Below are 24,542 nucleotides of genomic sequence, written 5' to 3'. Positions count from 1 at the left end.
CTAATTCGCAACATATATATTATGACCTTTCTCAGCCTATTCGAAAAGTATCATTTGTAATGCATCATTTATTTTTATACAAAGTCTAATTTGATTTTATAAAGAATATTATTTGCGAAGTATTATTTGCATATATTAAAGTATTAATAGGCAAAAATGTCCTATTTCTTATGTTGTATATGAAAAATGCTTTACTTTATAAACTTAAGCATTTTATGCCCAAATTATGCGAAGTACCTATTTTATCATTTGATGTTGATGGGTTTGCTTGATTTTTTGTGAAAATCTTACACATTTGATCGATTTGACAGCTATCGGCATAAAAGTCAACCATTTGACAGCTATCAGTCAAGAGTACATATAACCGGTGGGTGGCTAGATCATGTGGCCGGCCGGGCGGACACATGATTTCACCGGCCGGACACATGATCTAGCCACCCAGATTATTTGTCCGAGCTGTAAAATTATGTGTCCGCCCAGTGAAATCATGTGTCCACCTGGCTGGCCACATGATCTAGCCACCCACCGATCATATGTACTCTTGACTGATAGCTGTCAAATCATTAACTTTTATGACTGATTGCTATCAAATCCGTCAAATGTGTAAGACTTTCACAAAACACCAAACAAACTCATCAAATCAAAGAGTATTTAAAGAATATGACATAAAATGCTTAAGTTTATAAAAGAGGCCATTTTTCACATATAACTTAAGGAATTGAGCATTTTAAATTTTCACTCTATATTAAAAGTATCACTTGTAAAGTATCATCTATTTTTATACAAAGTATCATTTGCATTTATAAAAATTGTACATTTTGCGAAAATATCATTTGCTATTAGTAAAATTATCATTTACGTGGGTTGAATATAATAAACTAAAAAAAAGTGCGGATCGCGTCGGGCGAATCTGGATAGAATGGGATTCGTCCGCACAGCAGTCTAGACTGATGTACAACAGATCACCTCTAATACAAAATATTGATCAATATTTTGATTTGTTCTAAATTATATACTCTCAAATCCAATTAGAAAGTGATTATATTACTCCCTCCGTCCACGAAATGAGTACTCTTTTATAGATGGCACGAGTTTTAAGAAATATATTGAATGTAGTGGGAATAAAATAAGGGTCCCACTTTTGAGGGTAATAATTAAAGGGTTGTGTGATGTACACTTGCCAAAAATGAGAAATGGGTACTCATTTTGTGGACAGACGAAAAATGAAATATGGGTACTCATTTCGTGGACGGATGGAGTATCATTTTGTGTCACGTCAGTTGATTCAAATCGTGTTGAAGGTTATTTTATTTAACATCGATTTAATTTTTTTAAATGATATGGCGTAAAACGATGTGATTTATATCATATCATTAATAAAAATAAAATATAAATTATGGTTGCATTCGGCCAGCTACGTCATGTTTCCGTGGACCGAAAAATATACTTTGGATATGTTTAATGCAAACCAAATGGTTTGAAAGTTTTAAAAATATATTTTATAACTCAAAATATTTTAATAAAACGAATATAGTTCGGAGTTTAATATAATATTTACCATGTTTTTATCGATGATTCATTTGGAGTTGCTTCACATTTAAAATGAAAATATAATCGAATCGACTAAATGAAATGTTCATTGTGTTAAGCGGTGTGGGTACGAGAACATTGATTCAAGATGAATATGGAACTCCAAGCCCCATCAGCTAATGTTTCAAAGATTTACAAATTGGTAAAATTGATTTTATAATAACCTGCTTCGACTATATAAAAGAGTTGATAATATTTGTAGGGTTGATAGCATGAAAAGAGTAGTGATGATGTCACCCACGCTAGCAGCTGCTCTTGTATTCTACTCATGCTCCTTCCCTTTTTCTAATCCCATTCCACACCTATCATTATTATTTCATTCACATTATGTCTGCATTTTGGACTTCCCCTACATCATCAATTATATTTTATTATATTTGACTAACCTACAACACAAGATACAGAATTCCATGTGTCACACATTGAGATCACCCTCTTTAGATTACAGATTGTAGAACGGATCATTTCCCCCTTTTTTTTTCTAAGATACAAGTTGAAAATAGTATAACCAGATCAGTGTTCTACATCTCTTGATTAGGGTAGGTACTAGCTAATATATGTATTTATTTATTTCAGTTACAATTCCATCCAAACTCCCAATATTTACATTTAAATATCACATTAAGAATATATAATTACTGAAATCAATTTTCAGTATATAAGTTAGTTCATTCACTAACTTCAAATTTCTTATAAGTACAACCCATCTTCGTGTGGCATGTGAAAATGGTTTTGGAAATGGAAACATTTACCCATTTCATTTGCAATTTCAATCCATAACGCATAGAAGCTCGTTTCTATAATTACTATTATAGTCTACAAAATTAGAAACTTTGACTTTCTGTCAAGTGAAACATTAAGTCAGCCAGACACATTCCACATTCGAAGATTTGATGTAAAACAGTTACAACAAACAGCGTTTTAATCTTATTCAAAATAAATAAATAAAAAAATCTTGAAATCAGGAATTGTCACATTTCTAGAAACCATGCTGCCAAACAGCTATTTATTGGAGTCAACTTCCCATTTTCTCCAACCCCTATGCCATGTTTAGCTATGTCTAAAGCATCTTCAAGCACATGCTCACTACTCTTCCTCTCAATAACCCATTTTTCTATAAGCTTTGACTTTTAATCTCCCCATAAACTTCTTCATCATCATTTGGAATTGGAATTGGAATTGGAATTGAATCCTATTATTACTTAGCTAGCATCATCATTTTCTTCTTCCTCTCTTCAACTTTATGTCATCCCATTTGGGGTTGGATCTTATCATCACTTAGCCTAACCTCATCATTCAAATTTGGCATTTTCCACTGTTCACACACTTTCTCATCTCAACATATACTCCCCCATGACCATACCACCGCCCATCAACGGCCAGCCTCCTCCGCCACCGGTGTCCGACAATGGCTTCCCGATGCTAGCCGTGGCGGTACTAGGCATCACGGCCACGGCCTTCCTACTCGTGAGCTACTACATCTTCGTCACCAAATGCTGCTTCAGGTGGCACTTGATCGACCCCTTGAGGCGCTTCCCCATCCGGAGGGCGCGCCTCAATGAGGACCCACCGGCCTCGTCCTACTCCCCCGCGTCGTGGCAGAGCCGCGGCCTCAACGAGCTTCTCATCAGAGAAATCCCAACATTCCAATACAACAAGCAACAGGGAGAGAGCAGCAGCGTCTCCAAATGTGTGGTATGTCTCAATGAGTTTCAAGAAAACGACATGCTGAGGCTGCTGCCCAAATGCAGCCACGCATTCCATCTCGACTGCATCGATGTATGGCTGCTTAGCAACTCCAACTGCCCGCTGTGCAGGTCAGCGATCTCGGGCAGGAACCGGTACAAGATAGAGAGGATCGTTGCACCAAACTCCTCCCCTCAAGATCCACGGCCAACGGTAGGCGCCATCTTCGGAGGTGATGAGGATTTTGTGGAGATTGTGATAAGGGGAGAGGACTTGTCCGAAAACAGACAGCAAGAGAGAGGCGATTCGAGCAGATTGTTGGTGAGCAATCACTCTTCAAAAAAGTTTGAGCACAAGAATATTGGTAAGTCCAAGCACAGAAAAGCTCACCATGGTTCAATCATGGGAGATGAAGCCATCAACTTGAGAGAGAAAGATGATCAATTCTGCATCCAACCTATCAGAAGATCCTTCTCCATGGACTCTGCAGCAGACCGCTGCATTTACCTCTCTGTTCAGGAGATTCTGCGCCAGAACAGGCAAGCCGGTGACCCTCCGAGCACTGAAGATGGCGGCAGCAGAAGCCGGAGATCCATCTTCTCCTTCGGACATGGTAGAGGGTCAAGAAATGCAGTTCTTCCCTATTGAGACTAACACACAGAAATCCACAATTATTATGTTTTGTCTTGTGTTCTTGACTAGGATAGGAGATTTCAGATTGTAGGAAACAACATTCAAGAGAGAAATGAAATGATTTGTCACACAATTATAGATAAGGATGAGAATTACATAATTCTTCATAGATGAAAGTGATTGTTTTGCAAGTTCGTGTGGACAAGATTTAGAAGAAGATATGCAGAATAGAAGCTTACACTTGAGATTCGGAATTCAAAAAATAAATCAATATTCCACATCACATGCTCTGATACTATTCTGAAATACAATATACCCCAAAAAAAAAAAATCACGCACAAAATATTAAATCTTTTTTTTTTTGATCAATAAAAAATTCATTAAAAAACTGGGGTAGTACTAGGAGTACCAAAAACATCAAAAAATAATTGTGTAAAAGCGCCGTCTGTGGGAATCGAAGCACAAAATATTAAATCTAGTTGAGTAAATATCAGTTTTTGACCCATCGTTTGGGCGTTTTCTCTCAAATATATCTCACCCTAACCATAATTACAAAATACTCCCTCCGTCCGCCAAAAGTATGGCACAATTACTATATTTGGCGTCCGCAAAAAGTATTCCACTTTCCTTTTTAAGCCATGGTCCCACCATCCACCTTTATATTTTATCCTTACAAACACTCTTTATTTACAAAAAACCCACCCCAAAATCAATCTCCACCACACATCTCAAAAAGTGGTGGGACCATTTCTCCACTACATCAACATCATCACCAATTTTATTAATCTCCGTGCTCGGCCAAAGTGCCATACTTTTGGCGGACGGAGGGAGTAATACTCATCGTTTCATTTTTTTCTCGTTTATGGCCGTAAAAATATTCTAACTATCGGTAAATGACGTATTCCGGCCAAGTGTCATGTCAGTAGTACACCTGGAATTAAAAAATAAAAGAAGAATAAATATAAAAAAATACGTCATTAATTAGAGACAACAACTTTCTTCAATCTTTCAATAAATCGTGCCTTTCGTCCTCACGAATGAACTCTAAATTAGTTCAACCCACAGGTACACGCTTCCTCCTTCCACCGTTGATTCCTCCCTCACCCACCATCTCCTCCGCCGATTCGTCTTGGGCATCGTCATGACTGATAGCATATTTGGTTTTTGCCTTGTTTTGAATTTATAGTATTGCAAAGAGAAGCTCCAAATTGTGTGTAAATCCTTTACTCCATAATTAAACAAATTAGTGGCATTTGAACGAGCTCCAAACATATACTCCCTCCATCCGCCAAAATTATGTAAAATTGCTTGGGCACGGGATTTAATAAAATTGGTGATGATTTTGATGTAGTGGAGAAAGGGTCCCACCACTTTATGAGATGTGTGGTTGAGATTGAATTTTGAGTGGATTTTTTGTAAATAAAGAGTGTTAGTAAGGATAAAATATTAAAGAGGATGGTGAGACCATTGCCATAAAAGGAAAGTGACATAATCTTGGCGGACGCCAAATATAGTAATTTTTACATAATCTTGGCGGACGGATGGAGTATTAGAATCAATAGGGAATGCAGCTAATTAAAAAAAAAAGTTGCAGAAAACTTATATGAAAACCAGAAATGCGAAAGTGTTCAAGGATGAAAGCCCTAATAGCTCTAGAACGGTGGATGAAATCATTTTCTGCACGTGGAGATGGTTAAAGGCCAGGAACCCAAATCATTTTTATTATTATTCCTTTGAGTGGATGATGGATCTTGTTAGCTGCTTCTCGGCAAAAATTGCTTGAGTCTTGTTCGTTTGTTGGGTGACGTTTTCGGGTTGGTTTTTCTGTTTTTTCTTGCGTTTTGAGATTGGTGTTCTGATTAATGTCTGTCTCTGTACTCTCCTTCTTGGGGCTGAGTACCGCTGGTACTCTCCCACATTTGTGATTCTTAATGAATTTATTTACTTTAAAAAAAAAATGAAAACCACATCTCAAGGACAATAAAAATAATGTGCTATGTTGTATATAAAAAATGTCCTACTTTATAAACTTAAGCATTTTATGCCCTACTTATGTGAAGTACCTATATTATCTTTTGATATTGATGGGTTTGCTTGGTTTTTTGCGAAAGTCTTATACATTTGACCGATTTGTTGACCGATTTGACAGCTATCAGTAATAAAAGTCAACGATTTGACAGCTATCAGTCAAGAGTACATATGATTGGTGAGTGGCTAGATCATGTGTCCGCCCGGGTGGACACATAATTTCACCGGACGGACACATGATTTTACCGGTCGGACACATGATCTAGCACCTAAATCGTGTGTCCGACCGATAAAATCATGTGTCCACCGGGCGGACACATGATTTTATCACTCGAATCATGTGTCCGGTCGGTAAAATGATGTGTCCGCCCGATGAAATTATGTGTCCGCCCGGGCGGACACATGATCTAGCCATCCACCGATCACATGTACTTTTGACTGATAGCTGTCAAATCGTTGACTTTTATGACTGATAACTGTCAAATCAGTCAAATGTGTAAGACTTTCATAAAAAACCAAACAAACCTATCAAATCAAAGGGTATTTAAAGAATATGGTATAAAATGCTTATGTTTATAAAAGAGGACATTTTTCACATATAACTTAAGGAATATGGCATTTTAAATTTTCATTCATAAAAATATTCATAAAGTCGATTCAAATATCAAAAACAATCAAGCACACAAAGCAAACTCACTTTTGCGCCGGTGGCTGAGGGTTCCAATAAAGGTCGGCGGCCGGGACGACGTCGTCCAAGAGGCTGTTGTAACCGATTAACTCGGTCTAGCAATTCTTGTTGAGTGAATCCACGTGATGTGCATAACCATTCGACGAAGGAGACGGCGGGGGAGGGAGGAATCGACGGTGAAGGGGTCGCGACGGAGGAAGCGGTGCTGTAGCATGTATTGATCGGAGGTAGGGTTGAAGACAATGAAGAATTTCGCGCGATGAAGAAGGCATTGTTTTGAAACACTGAAGATGAACTGTTATGTTTAAAATGACGTGTTTTTTATATTTATTTTTCTTTTATTTTTTAATTCCAGGTGCACTACTAACATGACACTTGGCCGGAACACGTTATTTACTGATAGCCGGAATATTTTTCTGAGCCATAAACAAGAAAAAATGAAACGATGGATATTGTTTTATAATTATGCTTAGGGTGGAATATATTTAAGATAACGCTCAAACGATGAGCCAAAAACTGATATTTATCCAATTCAGTTTGACATGTGAGATTAGGACATCATGTGTTTGACATTCACATCAGTTGTAATGTATGCATAAAATCTATCTTTCAGTAGCAAAATTCAGTAAACCAGTAAGGTTGAATCTGACTGTTACATGGATGAAGAGAAATAGCAGCATATCGAATGATTGCTTAATCATAAACAACACACGAAATCGTGCAGACCATAACATCAAGACCAATCATCAAAAGAAGAAAGCGTAATGGGATCTGTTCTCTTTAAAACATTAATTAACAATATACAGTAGAATGAACAGTGATAGTGTGCCTGTCTTGAGACGAAAGAGGTGCACATCAGAGCTGCTCCTACACCTTCATTGTGTAACAAAAAATTTGCTCCATAGTGTTACCTCTTCGTAGCCGAACTAGCCGAATGTGAATTCTCCACAGAGCCATCTCCATCCTCATCTGGCGGAGGCATTGCACTCAATAAAGTTTCAGAGACGAAAGTACTAGTTTTCACCTTTAACTGCTCCAGTACTTGAACAGCTTCTTTCAGTTCGTCTTCGGCACTTGGCCCGTGTCCCTCCCAACCTTCAACTACTTTCTCCTGAAAGTTCAGAGCTAGCGGATAGCTGCAACAATGAAAAAGAATATTGTTATTTAATATATTTTCCTCACCATTGGTTTTCCAACCAAAATTTACAATCTGGTCTGCCTATGAAAGAAGAAACAAAACGTGCAGCTAAAGAACCAGAATAACCAAGGATGCATCTCATCAGTATTTTTACACTTCACTCAATTGATGGAACTTGAAGGATTCATCAATACAAATTTTAAACCTTTGCATATTTTACGAGACTCTAAGAAACTCAAGTTCAAAGATGAAAGATCGAGTAAACTAAAGACCAACATTACTTGATTGAAGTATTCTTTTACCTTACTTATCAGGAAAGCATTAGCCCGTATACTAATAAACCTCCTTTCCTATAAAATGTGACAGTACTTATAAGAAGTTTTCCATAAATTACAAAATAAGATCAGTATTGACACCCCTGTTCAAGTTCCCTCAAACAAAGGAAGCTCGTGTTATTGGAAAGTGTCTCATCCGGTCGACCATTTACCGGAAAATCCATTGCCGACCGGCAATGGCATTTGCTTTGTCATAAAATGTCAGAATTTCACTGATTTTCATACTCAACTTGTCGCATCCAAGAGCTTTTTTGTCCCTTCACTTAAATGTTGGGTGTTTCCTTCATATTTTTTATAAAAGTGGGTATTTTTTATATGCATCTAATCAAAAGAGGGTATTTATATGGATTAACACTATAGGGTTTTTATAAAAATGGGTACTTTTAACATGCACCTTATCGAAAGTGGGCATTTATATGGATTAACACTATAAATTAAATGTCCTGCAATAAGTTAATCAACAAAACTTGGTCCTGGATCAAGAGGGTATATTAGAATTTTAAATGAAACCAAATGACGGAAAAAATACACAAAATATGCATAAGATACTCAAATATAACAGCTAATAAGAGAGTCAAACAGCTTTCTTAATATATCTATAGCCTAAAGAAACGCTACTGGACTTGAAAATGAAGCATCCGTCAATCTAAAGTAATACAATTTCTCACAAATCAGATGTCCACTTGCAGGTTTGGTCAAGTTTCCCTTGATTAAGACTCATCAGCTAAAGTAATTTACTGGTCCTCAATAATGAGGGTTTTTCCATGCTTATAGCACAAAGAGGGAATCAAGGTTGCCACACACAATAAAGAGCAGAGCACAATTTTCAGTTGTATTTTTATCGTTATAAAGCATGAAGATAGCGATCACCTTATTTCTTTATCTTCGTATCAACAAACATATTCCTCATCCCTCTGTGGCCTCTCAAAGAAACTCATGTAAACAAACATGAATATGCATAAACAAAAAGTATATGTTTCATGCATCTTATCTTTAGAACAGGAAAAGACATGCGGTTATTTCAGTTTAGCGATTCCTACGTCCCACAACTGGTACATGTGATCTTTGTAAATGATAGTGAACTTACTTTTAAGACAGTTGCATGTGATTTATGAGATACTTTCGTTGCATTAATGAAGTGCTTTCACACGGAATGGAATATATTTTTCCAGTATTGGAAATCATAAAGCGCTAAGCAAAAAAACAACTAGATTTAGAATCAAAGCAATGATTTTATAAACTTTTACCTTCCCATAGCCGCATATGCTTTTGAAAGATTTTGACATGCTTCTATTGAATCGGCATGATGTGGCCCAAGGGAGACATCCATGATCTCTTTTGCATATGCGAAAATCTGGGCAGCCGACTGCGGCCTATCCAATTCCATGTACGCTGCCCCCAAGTTGTTATAAACATAACCTACGCTAAAGTGCTTCGATCCAAAACTCTCTTTCAACCTTTCTGCAGCATCTTCCAAATACTGGATCGCTTCTTCCACCTTCCCCGTTAACAGGAGCAGCCAACCAATCCTCGCAGAAACACTTCCCACAGAGTGCTGCTCCTGAGGCAGCTTCTCTAACATCTCCAGCGCCTTCTTCAACAATGATATTGCAGTTTCAAATTCATTCATTGTCTCGTATTGTGCTGTGATCTCCATATACACTTCCACAACAACAAGAGGAGAGCTTCTCTCTTTCTTTTCAAGAATTCCACAAGCAATCACCAGACATTTCTTTGCATCCACAAACTTCTCCTGATTACACAGAGCTTTGGCCATGGAAGTAAACACCATTGCACGTTCCTCACTCTCTTTCTCAGTTTGTTGCACAACGCCCTTCAAGGTATTGATAGCTTCCTCATATCTCCCTAAAGCAATCTGCATATTAGCAGCATCAATCTCTGCACGAAGCAAATCAGCACTACGGCCCCATTTCTTTAACACTTTTCGCGACAACTGATTCTGTTCCAATGCTTTATCATGCTCTTCTAGCCCAGTGTAGATAACTCCAAGAACCCTCCTGTCATGAGCTACCTCCACCGAGTTATTACCCAAATGCGCCTTGTGAATCTTCACAGCCTTCAAACAAAACGGCAGCGCCTCTTTGAAATTCAGAACAGCAACATAGGCCTCTGCAACATCCCTATTGGCATTACCAAGCTCCTTACTATCCTCATCAAAAATCCTCTCCTTAATCTCCAAAGCTTTCCTCAGATCAAGAATGGCCTCCTCCCTCCTCCCCATCGCCGTCTTAACATTAAACAATTCATACCGGACCGCGTGCAAAATAGGCAAAACTTGATCAGCATTGTAAGAACTCTCCCCCTCTACCTTACTCAAAACCCTATTAGCCCTACTCAAATAGCCCAAACTCTCACTGAACCTTTTCAAACCAAAACTAGAAGAGCCCAATAAATGCAATGTCATCGCAATTGGCAACGACATTTTCTTACTGGAATCACCCTCATTCTCATCGAAAATTCTCAAAGCCCTTTGAGCGAAAGACATAGCCTTTTCCGGATCATTACCTTCGCGGTCGAGTTTCAGACCGATTTTCAAGCAGGCCAAGGCTAAATCCTTCTCGTCAAAGCACGCCTCCATCTCCTTAAATGCTGCGAGCATTTCGTCAACCGATTCCGCGGACTCGAACGCCTCCTCGAGCTCTGATTTTTGCTTGATTCTCCTCTGCCGTGACGACATCTGCGATGCATCCTGGGCAACTGGGTCTACGAGGTCGAGCGAGTTGAGATTCTGAGGTGAGGTAGTTTGAAACCGATTGGAATTGGAACTGGAGGTAGAGAAGAGTGAAGATTGAGAGGCGGAGCAGGATTTAAGGTGGGGTTTTGGTGGGCAATTGAGAGAGAGGTCGGAGGGGGCAGTGAAATCTTTCGTAGAGAGAGAAAGTGGTGTTCTGGGATGCGGTTTCCGGATATGAGAGAGAAGCTTGGACGAAGCTCTTCTCATGGCGGATGAGTTTGAGGAGAGAAGCTATGCAGCAAAATTTGATTTCGAGTGTGTGCTTAAACCCTCACTAAAGCCCTTCTTTTTCTTTTTCTTCTCCAGTGTTTCCTTTTATCATCAAATTTTACTTCTTTTTTTCCTTTTTTGCATATGTTTTAATGGATATTGCAAAATCTATATACTAGTATATGGAGTATTAAAAGAGATAGCACTACCTTTGCTATCAATTACACTGTTTAATTATTTCTCAAAAAAAATTACATTGTTTAATTATGGTATTTTATTGTTAATATTTTAGTGATTAATATTCTCGTTGTCAACTCTCATGGGTGTTGTTGTTCTATATTCCTCTGTACATCAAAATAATGAATATCAACCTCATTACATGAAAAATAAAATAAAATTAAGAAAACAATACGCAAAATAATTTATATCGCAAACATCTATGCAATATATTATTGAATAATATGAAATACACATATATAAATACATAAATAAACAAAGGTTTATAAGACTAAATGTTCCTAATGCACGTTACATGAAGTCGTGTCAACGTTGTAACTAAAATTAGCTTAATACACGCCTAAACTAAACGCTTACCTGACGAAATATTTGGCATGTAAGTGTGCATGTCAACATTGACACCTAATGCACGCTTTCACTAGATCACGACCATGAGCTCAAACGTGTAAGCTTGTATTGTTCGCTATTCGTGAAAAGATTAATAAAAAGTGAAATACGAAATTTCATCAATTTAACACACCATGTATAAAACAAAAATAATACTGCAACAAATGGAGAATATAAATAGAGTTAGACCCTCAAAAAAGTGTTTAATCGAGGGATTAAACTACACCAAATATTCAAAAAATGAAAACTATTGTTTTATTATTAGATGAATTTAAAGATATAAATTGAGAAGACGAAGAATATGGGTGATAAAGAAGCTATATACGTAAAATCAAAGAAGAGTCTGCTCACTCGTTGCCGAAACGAGTGTTTTGTTCTCTAACCCATTCTTCCCTCTTTTCTTTTCTATCAAGTTTACAAAATTTGTTAAGAGGACTTGAGGAAGAACTTAAGTATGGGACCACTTATAAAGAGTGGATGTAAAGTAAACTTATGAAATGATGACCTCATTAATCATTATCAATAGAACAGAGGGAATAATATTTTTATAAAACATACTAAAATAACAAAAATTAACTATTTACAAGAGCAGAGAAATTCTTGAAATGATCATATATTGGCATGTTGGGATTGTGAATGTCAATTTTATAACTTATATTTTGGGGTGAGTAATGAATAACCATGAGTAAATAAAGTGTCGAAACATAGCCTACCATAATAGCATATAGTACAAGAATCAATGGAGCAGTCTTTACAATTTGAGCGTGGACACAAGCTTCAGATTCCAATTTATATATACTTTCTTATTTACAAGAAAGAATTTAGAGATTTAGATGAAGATCAGCTCTTACATGTTCCAATTGTTTAAAACCAGAGACACAGCTAATCACACCAGATTTGCAGGACCAGAATCCTCCGAGCCGGCTCCGGAGCCGGAGCTGGAGCCCCCATCCGATGGGTTTTTATATATGTCGACAAATGGAAGATTGAAATTCCCTCCATCTAACTCGTCCATGTAGAACGTCCTCGACAGCCCCCTCGAATTTCTCAAGTCCAACTGATGTTCTTCGCCGCTTCTTTCGTCCGAGCAGTTGTCGTAGTTATCATGGGAAGCTTCACGGAAGAAGTTCGGAGGCTCGAGGAAGCTGGTCTCCTGACCAGGAACCTGTGGCTGCGTCCTCGCCCACCAGTGGCTCCTGCCGGGGTGCCGCGTATCGTTGGACTCGTGATGCTGCAGGACACTTTCTTGGAAGAGGGGAACCGATGTGGAAGCTTCTAGATGGCTCTGGGCACGATCGTCAAACAGGTTGTCGTCCCAATTGTCGTCGTATTTGGGAGAGTTCTTGGTCAGGTGGGACGGCATCCACAGATCGGGCTGATTCTCGTCATCATGGTCATAGTGTCTCGATGGCAACTCTCTCGAGTTTTCGTCGTCTCTGTCGTGATTGTGTGAGGTGTAATACCACTCCAGAATGTACGGAAAATTCTTCTGCTCGGCATCTATCAACCACATCGAGTCTAACTGGTGGAAGTTCCCAATGTTGTTGAATGCCATTTCCCTTGAGAACATGGCGTTCCGTTCACCCGTGCCAAAGCCTCTGAATTTCAGATTCTGATGGGCCATCCCGGATGCCGTCTGCGAGGTTGCTGTTCCATGACCTCTCAACTTTTGATCTCTGAATGTTTTCAACGACGCGAGGAACTGCTTCCCATCATCATTAGGATCCCATGAAGGATACGCGATCTGAAAGCTGCATATGGAACTTGACACGGTGACGCGAAAGGCAAAGACGCAGCAACAGATACATGTTATACAGATAGTAGTCATACCTCAAGAATGACTTTTCCATTTTCCCCTGGGAACTCCTCTGATCGTGAGTCGAGTTAAATGGCGAACCATATCTTTTGTTTCCGTGATTTCTAAAATCGAAGAGGCTAAAGCTGCGAGGAAATATGACACACTAATGAGTTATCTTCCACCAACAAAGCAAAAAAAACATCCAGATAAACTGTAATGAAGCGTTCATTGGTTATCAAGATATATTGCAATGAACCAATACATACCTACAAACGTGGCCCACGCCTTCAACATCCACAGTGAAGTCCTTGATGAACTTCAAGATATCATCCACCCGCTGAAAAATCAAACAAACGGTATTTCGAGGAATACCTTTTGAAACGGAAATAGATGGATGAGAACATATCTGAATTACAAACCTTGGGGACAACAAACATAAGTAGATACGGCGTGAGAAAGATTGAGGCCATCTCCTCCAATAGCATCATTCCTGTGTACTGCACCAAGAAAATTCATTTGATCAGCCTACACTCTAGAGATTAGACATATGGGTGCCTTGTTTTATAATTAACACTTCAACAGAAAATTAATTTGGGCACGAAATCAAGCCAACAAAATTGTCAATGAAGATGACAGATTATAGAGGGATTTTCAGATTATAGAGGGCTTGTAACTTTTAGTTGCTTATCTTTTAAATGATGATAAAAATAATATGGTGATCGAGATTTGTCATTTCTCAGAGAGAAGATTTATAGCCAGGAAGAGTCTGCAAGTCATATAGATTCTCATCCAAAACAGCTCAATTGATATAAGAATTATCTAAGAAACATCTAATATCCTAAAATCGGGAGGACTTCACTGAATATAAGATAAACAACAAAAAGACTGAATCCAGCAACTTTGCGATTATTTAATTAGGACTAACATACAACTTATCATAAATGCGAAACTAAGAAACAAAATTCACTTTTTTTCTTTGGGTGGTAAAATTTGTAAAAGAAGATGCTCAAGTCACAGATTGGCAGAACCAGAAAAATTAATTAGAATACTTTTACAGGGTATAGTGTAAAACATGATATTTAAGAGAGAGAAAAAAAAAAAAAAGCATTGCGCACCATACACTCAAACATTCTGAATCCTGGAAAAACCGTGTGTAAATCATAATAGGCTTTCGGCACACTACAGTCATGTTAACATGCATAACATATGATACCTGAAAAAGAGTCTCAAACTCCAGCCGTACTGTCTCAGTATTCTCTTTCACACGCCATCTTTTTGGCATATAGTGCGTGTGTTGGACAACCAGGGACATTGCTGCCTGCGGATCAAGGACAAGAAGCTCATCCGTCATTGCAGCACGGCTTATAGCAGTTATAGTTCCAAAGACTGCAGCATACCAGAATAAGTTTCGCCCAAATATCTGCAAGATTACATCAAAGCCCGTTACTAAAATGAAAGTTCCAGAATTCTGCTGGTCTATTACACTCTTAGAAAGTGAATCATAGCGCAAAAGTTGAAAGCATTACATGGCCTTCCAGGAGAGATTCCTCTAAGAACGCAATTATTATAAGCACAGCAGCAAAGCCACCAGAAACAAATGATATGAACTTTGCAACAATAGTCAATATGGGTGATGGAAATTGTTTTAAGTAATCAGAAGCATGCACAATGCTGCTGTTTATCCGGTGCTTAAACAAATGATCAACCTGGAAATGAAAGATGATACCTCAAGTTAGTGTCCTCGAAGAATGGAGAAGCCATAGCAATTAAATCAAATTGAAGATGGAATACAGTTATAAGAACATATAGTTAAAATTCATTATCACATGTTCATGTAAGATTGTATTTGCAATTATATCCCATGGCAGATAACTAGCCTTAACTTCCACCACAAAATCATGCCTCAACTCATCAACACATAGCACAATCTGCTCGACCAAGATGTGGACATAATGCTGAAGTAAGAAATGGTTGGAGCAGAGTTATGATCAAGTTTATGGATAACCTCATTGAATTCTCTGAACATCCACTTAGAGAGATTTGACCATCTCCTGGATGATGCTGTACTTGGATGATTGTAGAACTGCTCAGCATGCCTTAAGAACAGATACACGAGCATGAAAATAACAAGGAATGGAGAGAGAAGAAGCAGAGCAAAGCCAACTATCATAAGCCTTTTCCTCAAAGTATTTGGATCAGAGACAAAGTCTCTTCTAACACGAAAGTTTCTGCGGAAAACAAAGCATAAAAATGAGCATGTGCAAATCACAAGAGAGCAAAGTCCACTGATCCAAAAGTAATTACTTAAAGAGGTCATAAAAGGACAAGTATTTTTCAATGTTTCTAGAATCAAGGGGAAAAAATTGCATGAATATTGTATTTGAGCAGGAGATATCATGAGAGCAGCATTGGATAATGAGCAATATCATTAGTGGTACGCAAAACTTCACACGTAAGCCTAATGGTATCCATATTTGTCAAATGATACCGGAAGGGGAGGAGGCCAAATTATCACTTATATTCTTGCATTAGGCTGTTAGTGCGGAAATCTAAGCATTAATTGTACCTATCAAACATGCTCTGTAGTATGCACCAATTTAAAGTCCATTCAAGAGTCTTTGGCAGTACTAGACGAAGTTGGACACCATCTGTACCAACACTTCCAGTTGCGCATGAACCAGGGACCCACTGCGATATAGGAAATGCAAGCACTCTCTTATTAAGCATGCCAATCAGATAATTCTCCTTCCTCATCAATCTCATCACCACATCATGCATAGAAAGATCCTTGACCACACATAGCTGCTGTGTCTGCTGTACTTGAACAACCTTTTCAAGAATCAACGACCACGGCATTGTCTGTATTTCATTGTCTGTCACATGGAGGCTGCAAAAACATTAATTAAGCACCCAATACAACACCCTCATTTCAAGAAGTCAAGTATTTACATTTAAGAAAGTTGGAGATAGCTACACAGTATTAACAGTTTACATGGCTTTCAACCTTATTAGGTACCGCATGATTTATAGTTACCTGTTGTAGTAAAACCAACGGATCTTAAGAGTCTCCTTCAACTGTGCAAAGAACCTCAAAAAGCAGAATATACAGTAGATGGAAAATATTCCCAAATATCCTACAATTATAGCTTTGGAAAGAGTGAAAGGAGTCAATGGATGCTTATGTAAAGCTTCCTCAGAGAGATCACAAGGTCTGATTCCAGATTCCACTGCATCCATGCCACATTTTGCATTTCGGAGACCATTCCAATCAACGAAGAGCAGAAAAAAACCAGAAAAGCATATAGTGAAAGCCAAGCTCAGAAGCTCAAACATCCACTTGATTATAATGCACCAGAGGCCTTTCTCGCAGTAATAGGTGTAAATCCTCTCAAAGAACAGATCCAAATCATCAATCGGCTCAGTATCCAAGGTCTCTCCATCAAGAAGCCCGGATGGGCTCTCACTACCAGGGCTCGGTGCTCTATGATAATCAGATAACTCAATTTCATGCGGCACATCATTAAGCAACCCAGTAGTCAGAGACGATGTACTACCCTGTCTCCACTTGAATATATTGAGAGCATGAAATCCTTTTTGCCCACTGAACATCACTCATACACACTGAACTTATGCAAAAACAGTGTGCCTTTATCAGATCATAATGCTGAAAGACAAAAGGAGAACTAAATTATTCCAGCATTTTAGAACATTAATGAAGCATATTATAAGGACAGTAAAAGCCTATCACATACAACATACTCCCTCCGTCCCTCAAACATCTTCCTCTCTTTCTATTTTGGGCCATCTCCAAAACATCTTCCTAACCTACTTTTGGAAATAATTGCATTCATTATTACTCTTACAATCTTCACTTTTTGTGGAACCCATTTTCCACTCATCAAATACACAACTTTTATTAAAACCCGTGCCACCCTCCCTTAGGAAGATGTTTGGGGGACGGAGGGAGTATACTGCAGAGCAAATAACAAACAAAACCTTCCAACATAACACTAACAACTCCATTTACCACATATTAGTAAAAGATGTAGAATCTGTGTCGGGAAAAAATAACCCAGTGCAGAAAATTCTTGTCATTTTCTGGTTAAAGTTAGAATTTTTTTTTTTTTTTTTTTTTTTTTTTTTTTTTGATCGGTCAAAGTCATGTTAGATGTTAGTAGTTAGTTCCCCATCCACTCCAAGAACCACCTTATCTCTCCATTCACCAAACTCCACCTTATATCTTCAATCACCAATTCGTTCCCAAGAGGGATCGAACCCGGGTCACTTCACTTAAGTGAGGACCCGGTGGCCAGTGGGCTAAGCCCCCTGGTTTCTGGTTAAAGTTAGAATATTAAGCACATAATATTTTTCTAATCTAGAAACAGGTAAGATTTTCCCAATAGTCTTTTCTTTCATTATTTCATATCCACAGGACAAGGCCTTTGAAAATAATCCCGTCTGTATGGAATTAGAAGAAAGGTATACATATCTAGTTACACTATTAAGAAGCTCATGAGATCCTACATACTGATGATAGGATCAACACTAACAGCAGTTAAAGCAAGGATAAGAAATCTGGTGTTTTACATCCATGTATACAGTAAGCCATAATATCTCAAGATAATACCATGGTGACCCCTTCATCTAAAAAGTAAAAACAAAAGACAAAAGGGAAACTTCAAGAAAGAAAGTAACTTTTAGTGATGACGATCTAAAGCAAAAGTATATTGATCCAATATGTAGTAACGCATTAGGATTGACCACATTTGGTTCTATAGCACACAGTCAGTTAGATAACTCAGTACAAGATAACATGTTAGCATACCCCCACAAGGCTTTTCCCCTCCAACCATTAGGTTGGGGGTTCGAGTCATCACGGAAGGGAAATGGGGAACCATTATTGATCCTCCTTTAAAAATGAATTTTTTTTATAAAAAAAAAATACCCACACAAGGCAACGGAAAGAGCGAGCTTTAAATTCTCAAATTGACAAATACTCTCTCTATCCCACTATAAGCACAAAACTTTTGGGCACGCGAATTAAGAAAAATGTGTAAATTAGTTAAAAGTGGTAGGGCCTACACTTTTTCAAGAGTTAATTTTTGTCTTTTATGGAACATGCCACTTATAGTGGAACAGCCCAAAATACATGTCACTTTTAATAGGACAGGAGGAGCATATACCAGCAATAAATAGATATATTCAGTAATGGTAATAACAATAATAATATACTAGGAAATTTTCATTACACAATTATAGAATATAGAGAATACACAATATCTTAAGTAACAGATATGTCACCTTAAAAATCATAAACTTGACTCCAGCAGAAACCAGTTGATATTAATTGGCTACTTTGGAAGGAATTTAAGATTTGAAACTAGAAACTTGCAGCTTCCTGTGATGATCCTGAGATTTAACAATAAAACAATAAGTACGTAACGACACTTCAGAATACAACTTACCATCTCATCTGTTGCACAATTCTTGACAGGATTAATTAACGTAACACAAAATAAGAAATACAATAATCTGCAAGAAACTCTAATTTGCAAACAAGGAAGCAATGCAAGTTTCAGAAGTGATATGGTCTAACACACTTGAAAAGAAAAGTTCATATCTTCTTTCAGAACTCTACAATTTTTCCATATACCTAAATTCTAACAGGTTGTTAGGAAAGAAACTTATGTATGATCAAATCTAAATCCAATATGCACCTACTGAGCACAATCAAGTGAAAAAGGGCAAGACTGAAATAAGTAAAATGAGAGACAAAAAGTGTGAAAATTCAAGCTGCAGAGTGTTCTGATAATCCCCTAGACCAATCACCAGCCCCTATAATCAGCAAGACGGCAACACTCATTGCAAATAAAAGAGTGTCAGTTCCAGCAAGGAACTAATTGCAGCTAAATATTCAATGTAACCTGAACTAAACTACATATATTGACAAGTCCCGTAGAGAACTAAAGCTGAAAAAATTGAGGCTGGAAAGGTCAAACCATTAGTACCAAATAGTGATGCAGATACTCCAACCAAGAAACCCTGAACCAAATTTAATTCCTTTCTCTAATTGTTATAGTTTATATGTCTAGTTTCTCACGCAAAAGGGCAGCTAAAAGTACGCGAAACTCCCAAGAAAACTAGAATCTATACATAGAAAATCCGATACAGGAAAAATAATTGTTATAGTGATCATAAACAAGTTAAAGAACACATGTTTCTATCGAGTTCTTAAAAACCCAGATAAATAACTAAGCAGAAAATGAAGTATTTACCTCCAGACCACCAAATATGGGGTTCGATGCAGCCGAATATCACCGCTTCAAGTAAACAAAAACCTGAAGAAGTTCAAATTTCTTCAAGAACAGATAAGAAGCAATCGGGAATATTCAGCTGCGCAGAATAACAATTAGAAATATATATACATTATTTTTATTTCCCCCCCTAATTTGGTAGGAGCGCGGTGGAGGCACCGATTGGAGAAGGAGGGTTGTGATTGCGTGAAGCGGCGTATAAAATCTTTCAACAAATTTTGATTATTTGTTCCAAGTTTTTCGAAGTGGATTCCGCTTATTGTATGCTGCTTATCTTGTGTTTTCTCTCCCTATATATAAAAACGTTATTTTTATTTTTTCATTTTTCTTTTTCCGATGGAGAAAAGGAGACGTGAAGACGGAGGATGCGTACTTTCTCAACGTAATAAATAATGAAGATACAAGAAAATGGTAAACATATTTCTAGTGACTAGTATCGATACTTATACTTATATTTTAATTATTAGTAAAATAGCGATAACCCGAGGATTAAAAAATAAATCCCAAATGTAAAATTAATTTTTCCATTTTAGTAGCGATGTCAATCTAAATGTCAAAAAAAAAAAAAAAAATTAATCTACTGAATTTCATACAAATTCTATCGAATTGCGACTATTGGGGTTGACGTTTTTCCAGATTATAAATTTTCAAGCATAGTCCTAAATAAGATTTTGGGACTTCGATGAGAAAGACCGATACACTGTTAAATCAGGATACCAATGCGCAACGTCAGGGGGGCTCACGCTGTGGTGGAAACTCTTATGAGGCCTTACTATAATAATAATAATTAATTTTTTAAATAACGTTTTTGAATTCGACTTGAATCCGAATATTTAGGACTATGCTTGAAAATTTATAATCTGGAAAAACGTCAACCCCAATAGTCGCAATTCGTATACCCGTAATTCGATAGAATTTGTTTGAAATTCGGTAGATTGATTTTTTTTTTTTTTGACATTTAGATTGACATCGCTACTAAAATGGAAAAATTAATTTTACATTTGGGATTTATTTTCTAATCCTCGGGTTATCGCTATTTTACTAATCATTAAAATAAGTACAAGTATTGATACTAGAAATATGTTTTCCATTTTCTTGTATCTTCATCATTTCATCCTCCGTCGGAAAAAGGAAAATGAAAATAAAAATAACGTTTTTATATATAGGGAGAGAAAACACAAGATAAGCAGCATACAATAAACGGAATCCACTTCGAAAAAACTTGGAACAAATAATCAAAATTTGTTGAAAGATTTTATACGCCGCTTCACGCAATCACAACCCTCCTTCTCTATCGGTGCCTCCACCGCGCTCCTACCAAATTAGGGGGGAAAATAAAAATAATGTATATATATTTCTAATTGTTATTCTGCGCAGCTGAATATTCCCGATTGCTTCTTATCTGTTCTTGAAGAAATTTGAACTTCTTCAGGTTTTTGTTTACTTGAAGCGGTGATATTCGGCTGCATCGAACCCCATATTTGGTGGTCTGGAGGTAAATACTTCATTTTCTGCTTAGTTATTTATCTGGGTTTTTAAGAACTCGATAGAAACATGTGTTCTTTAACTTGTTTATGATCACTATAACAATTATTTTTCCTGTATCGGATTTTCTATGTATAGATTCTAGTTTGCTTGGGAGTTTCGTGTACTTTTAGCTGCCCTTTTGCGTGAGAAACTAGATATATAAACTATAACAATTAGAGAAAGGAATTAAATTTGGTTCAGGGTTTCTTGGTTGGAGTATCTGCATCACTATTTGGTACTAATGGTTTGACCTTTCCAGCCTCAATTTTTTCAGCTTTAGTTCTCTACGGGACTTGTCAATATATGTAGTTTAGTTCAGGTTACATTGAATATTTAGCTGCAATTAGTTCCTTGCTGGAACTGACATTCTTTTATTTGCAATGAGTGTTGCCGTCTTGCTGATTATAGGGGCTGGTGATTGGTCTAGGGGATTATCAGAACACTCTGCAGCTTGAATTTTCACACTTTTTGTCTCTCATTTTACTTATTTCAGTCTTGCCCTTTTTTACTTGATTGTGCTCAGTAGGTGCATATTGGATTTAGATTTGATCATACATAAGTTTCTTTCCTAACAACCTGTTAGAATTTAGGTATATGGAAAAATTGTAGAGTTCTGAAAGAAGATATGAACTTTTCTTTTCAAGTGTGTCAGATCATATCGCTTCTGAAACTCGCATTGCTTCCTTATTTGCAAATTAGAGTTTCTTGCAGATTATTGTATTTCTTATTTTGTGTTACGTTAATTAATCCTGTCAAGAATTGCGCAACAGATGAGATGGTAAGTTGTATTCTGAAGTGTCGTTAAGTACTTATTGTTCTATTGTTAAATCTCAGGATCATCACAGGAAGCTGCAAGTTTCTAGTTTCAAATCTTAAATTCCTTCCAAAGTAGCCAATTAATATCAACTGGTTTCTGCTGGAGTCAAGTTTATGATTTTCAAGGTGACACAGTTTTTATTTCTTCGATTGTATTGCTGCGAGAAAGTCTTAGATTGACTGCTAATGCTATGATTATGAATCAACTATCAGTTACTTCTTCGGCACTGTGAAATAAGATGCAAAGAGTTGAGCTATGAATGTTGCATTCCTACTGATTGCTTTATTAGTATGTATTTCTTGCAGTGCAGTGATGGATTTCTACAATTGCTAATAACAAGTTAAAGCTAAATACCTTACCTTGCACATCTCTTATTATTGGAAGTTGGGAATTAGACTAGGCAACTAGATATAGGCTACATTTTGATGGAATCATTGATGAAATAAAGTTCTTAGAAGTTTATAATAATATAAGAAAACATATATGGGTGTTAATCTTTATTATATTACGATTGATTCCCTGTTGACAATGAGATTGGTACAAACTACAGGGAAATTATTCTATGAAGGATAGACATGGTTTCAATGCTTAGTTGCTCCCTGTTAACTTTGTTGTATAAAGAACATCCAAGAAGTGCTAGATTGGTAATGGTAGTGTATTTATGGTCTGTTATGAATGATACACGTTACTACAATTTTATGTTTTAGCCTTGGTTATTTGATGCAGTTTATTTTATGTCACTGTGATAATGGTTAAGTCTTTTCTTAAATATTTCATTTGCAACTGCAGGTTTCTAGTTTTCAGATGTTGCTCCTGATGAAAACAACTGTCTTTACTACCGCTGGAATACTTCTATAGTGTTGGGTCATGTTGCTATACCTCAACCATATTAATCCAGAGCATTTTTAACTTGGTTGTTTCTGATTTCTGGTAAATAATATTCAATAGTTCCGGGTATTTGACTAGTATTGGTTCTCCGAGCACCCTTGTGCGTTGTAATAAAGAGAATTAACATGCTGGCAGCTACCCAGATCCACCCTGTTATCAATGTCTCCCAAAGGTTTTTCTTTTTTCCTTTTTTCATCCCCTTGGTCGTTCTTTGTGTTTGGGCACACAGCATAAAGCGATATGTATTTTGATTCCTTCTAACCCTTCTCTCCAAAATCCTGCAGAGGAAGCTTTATCAATTTAAGAAATCCTGCAAACGTTGCATCTTTGCGCTTCAGGTCCCTTGCTAGGAAAGTTGGTTTTGTTGAAGGAGCTAAGACCATCAAGCTTTTATCTTCTGTTCAAAAAAGGAAGCATATTTTTGTTTTGAATACAGATGGCCACCCAAGTGTCTCTATGTCGGAAGAAGAAGAAGAAGAAACAAGTGAAGTACCCATATTGAATCTTGAGTCAAGTACATTCTTGAGTAAATGGTCACCTCCTCGGTACTTATGGAGAGGATTGTCAGTTCTGATTCTGGCGGGGCAGGTGATTGTTAGAACCATTAAGGGAAAGATTCACTGGAAAAACACTCTTCAGCAGCTTGAAAGAGTTGGACCTAAATCAGTTGGTGTCTGTCTCCTGACAGCCGCTTTTGTTGGCATGGCCTTCACTATCCAATTTGTGAGGGAATTCACCAGATTAGGGCTGAACAGATCCATCGGTGGGGTTCTGGCCCTTGCTTTTTCAAGGGAGCTGAGTCCTGTGGTCACATCAATTGTTGTTGCTGGGCGTATTGGAAGTGCCTTCGCTGCAGAGTTGGGGACAATGCAAGTTTCAGAGCAAACTGACACATTAAGAGTTCTTGGTGCAAATCCCGTTGATTATCTGGTGACACCAAGAGTGCTGGCTTCATGTATCGCTCTTCCCTTCCTGACTCTAATGTGTTTCACGGTAGGGATGGCGTCAAGCGCCCTCTTAGCTGATAGCGTTTATGGCATCAGCATCAACATAATCTTAGATTCTGCACAAAGAGCTCTCCAAGGGTGGGATATAATCAGTGCAATGATCAAGTCAACGGTGTTTGGTTCTATAATATCGATAGTAAGCTGCGCATGGGGTGTCACCACCTTGGAAGGTGCCAAGGGCGTTGGTGAGTCGACCACATCAGCTGTCGTCGTCTCCCTTGTTGGGATTTTCATTGCGGATTTTGCACTCTCTTGTTGCTTTTTCCAGGGAGCTGGAGATTCGCTCAAGAATTGTATGTGATTGATTCATAGAGCCTGCAACTTCATAGATTCTCTAGTCCATAGCTCTACATACCTTTTATTGGTAGTGTATGGATACAAACACTTGAAATTTCAAAGTGCCATTTAGAATTTGGAAGTCAAACAATATTATCCACTCTATCCGTCCCACTAAAAGCAGTCTGTATTATAACACTTTTGATTAATTTATATTTTTTTTAATTT

The 24,542-nt window shown here is 37.5% G+C and overlaps 4 protein-coding genes across 6 annotated transcripts; 2 read left to right on the top strand and 2 right to left on the bottom strand.

Moving 5' to 3' along the window:
* Positions 1-2,256: 2,256 nt before the first annotated feature.
* Positions 2,257-4,052, top strand: LOC131014214 (RING-H2 finger protein ATL16-like). The gene has a single exon (XM_057942107.1). The coding sequence runs from the start codon at positions 2,944-2,946 to the stop codon at positions 3,922-3,924; it is 981 nt and encodes a 326-aa protein (XP_057798090.1). The 5' UTR covers positions 2,257-2,943; the 3' UTR covers positions 3,925-4,052.
* Positions 4,053-7,286: 3,234 nt separating this feature from the next.
* Positions 7,287-11,374, bottom strand: LOC131014213 (protein KINESIN LIGHT CHAIN-RELATED 2). The gene is made up of 2 exons (XM_057942106.1): positions 9,346-11,374; positions 7,287-7,761 (listed from the first exon to the last, which is right to left on the bottom strand). The coding sequence occupies exons 1-2, from the start codon at positions 11,058-11,060 to the stop codon at positions 7,533-7,535; spliced, it is 1,944 nt and encodes a 647-aa protein (XP_057798089.1). The 5' UTR covers positions 11,061-11,374; the 3' UTR covers positions 7,287-7,532.
* Positions 11,375-12,373: 999 nt separating this feature from the next.
* Positions 12,374-20,154, bottom strand: LOC131014212 (autophagy-related protein 9). 2 transcript variants are annotated; one of them, XM_057942104.1, is made up of 12 exons: positions 19,911-20,154; positions 19,761-19,841; positions 18,787-18,894; positions 16,520-17,149; positions 16,052-16,372; positions 15,491-15,713; positions 15,012-15,191; positions 14,699-14,905; positions 13,905-13,982; positions 13,752-13,822; positions 13,518-13,628; positions 12,374-13,438 (listed from the first exon to the last, which is right to left on the bottom strand). In XM_057942104.1, exons 4-12 carry the CDS (start codon positions 17,092-17,094, stop codon positions 12,574-12,576), a joined length of 2,631 nt encoding a protein of 876 aa, XP_057798087.1. In that variant the 5' UTR covers positions 17,095-17,149; positions 18,787-18,894; positions 19,761-19,841; positions 19,911-20,154; the 3' UTR covers positions 12,374-12,573. The 2 variants fall into 2 exon arrangements, with proteins under 2 accessions (XP_057798087.1, XP_057798086.1); XM_057942103.1 differs by having other exon boundaries at positions 19,761-19,823.
* Positions 20,155-20,873: 719 nt separating this feature from the next.
* On the top strand, positions 20,874-24,462 carry LOC131014210 (protein TRIGALACTOSYLDIACYLGLYCEROL 1, chloroplastic). 2 transcript variants are annotated; one of them, XM_057942102.1, is made up of 5 exons: positions 20,874-21,144; positions 21,232-21,294; positions 22,161-22,268; positions 22,933-23,203; positions 23,316-24,462. In XM_057942102.1, the coding sequence occupies exons 4-5, from the start codon at positions 23,157-23,159 to the stop codon at positions 24,337-24,339; spliced, it is 1,071 nt and encodes a 356-aa protein (XP_057798085.1). In that variant the 5' UTR covers positions 20,874-21,144; positions 21,232-21,294; positions 22,161-22,268; positions 22,933-23,156; the 3' UTR covers positions 24,340-24,462. The 2 variants fall into 2 exon arrangements, with proteins under 2 accessions (XP_057798085.1, XP_057798084.1); XM_057942101.1 differs by having other exon boundaries at positions 20,895-21,294.
* Positions 24,463-24,542: the final 80 nt, after the last annotated feature.

The sequence above is a fragment of the Salvia miltiorrhiza genome, chromosome 3 (assembly GCF_028751815.1).
Source record: "Salvia miltiorrhiza cultivar Shanhuang (shh) chromosome 3, IMPLAD_Smil_shh, whole genome shotgun sequence".
Lineage (NCBI taxonomy): Eukaryota > Viridiplantae > Streptophyta > Magnoliopsida > Lamiales > Lamiaceae > Salvia > Salvia miltiorrhiza.
This window is presented reverse-complemented; position numbering and strand designations above follow the sequence as displayed.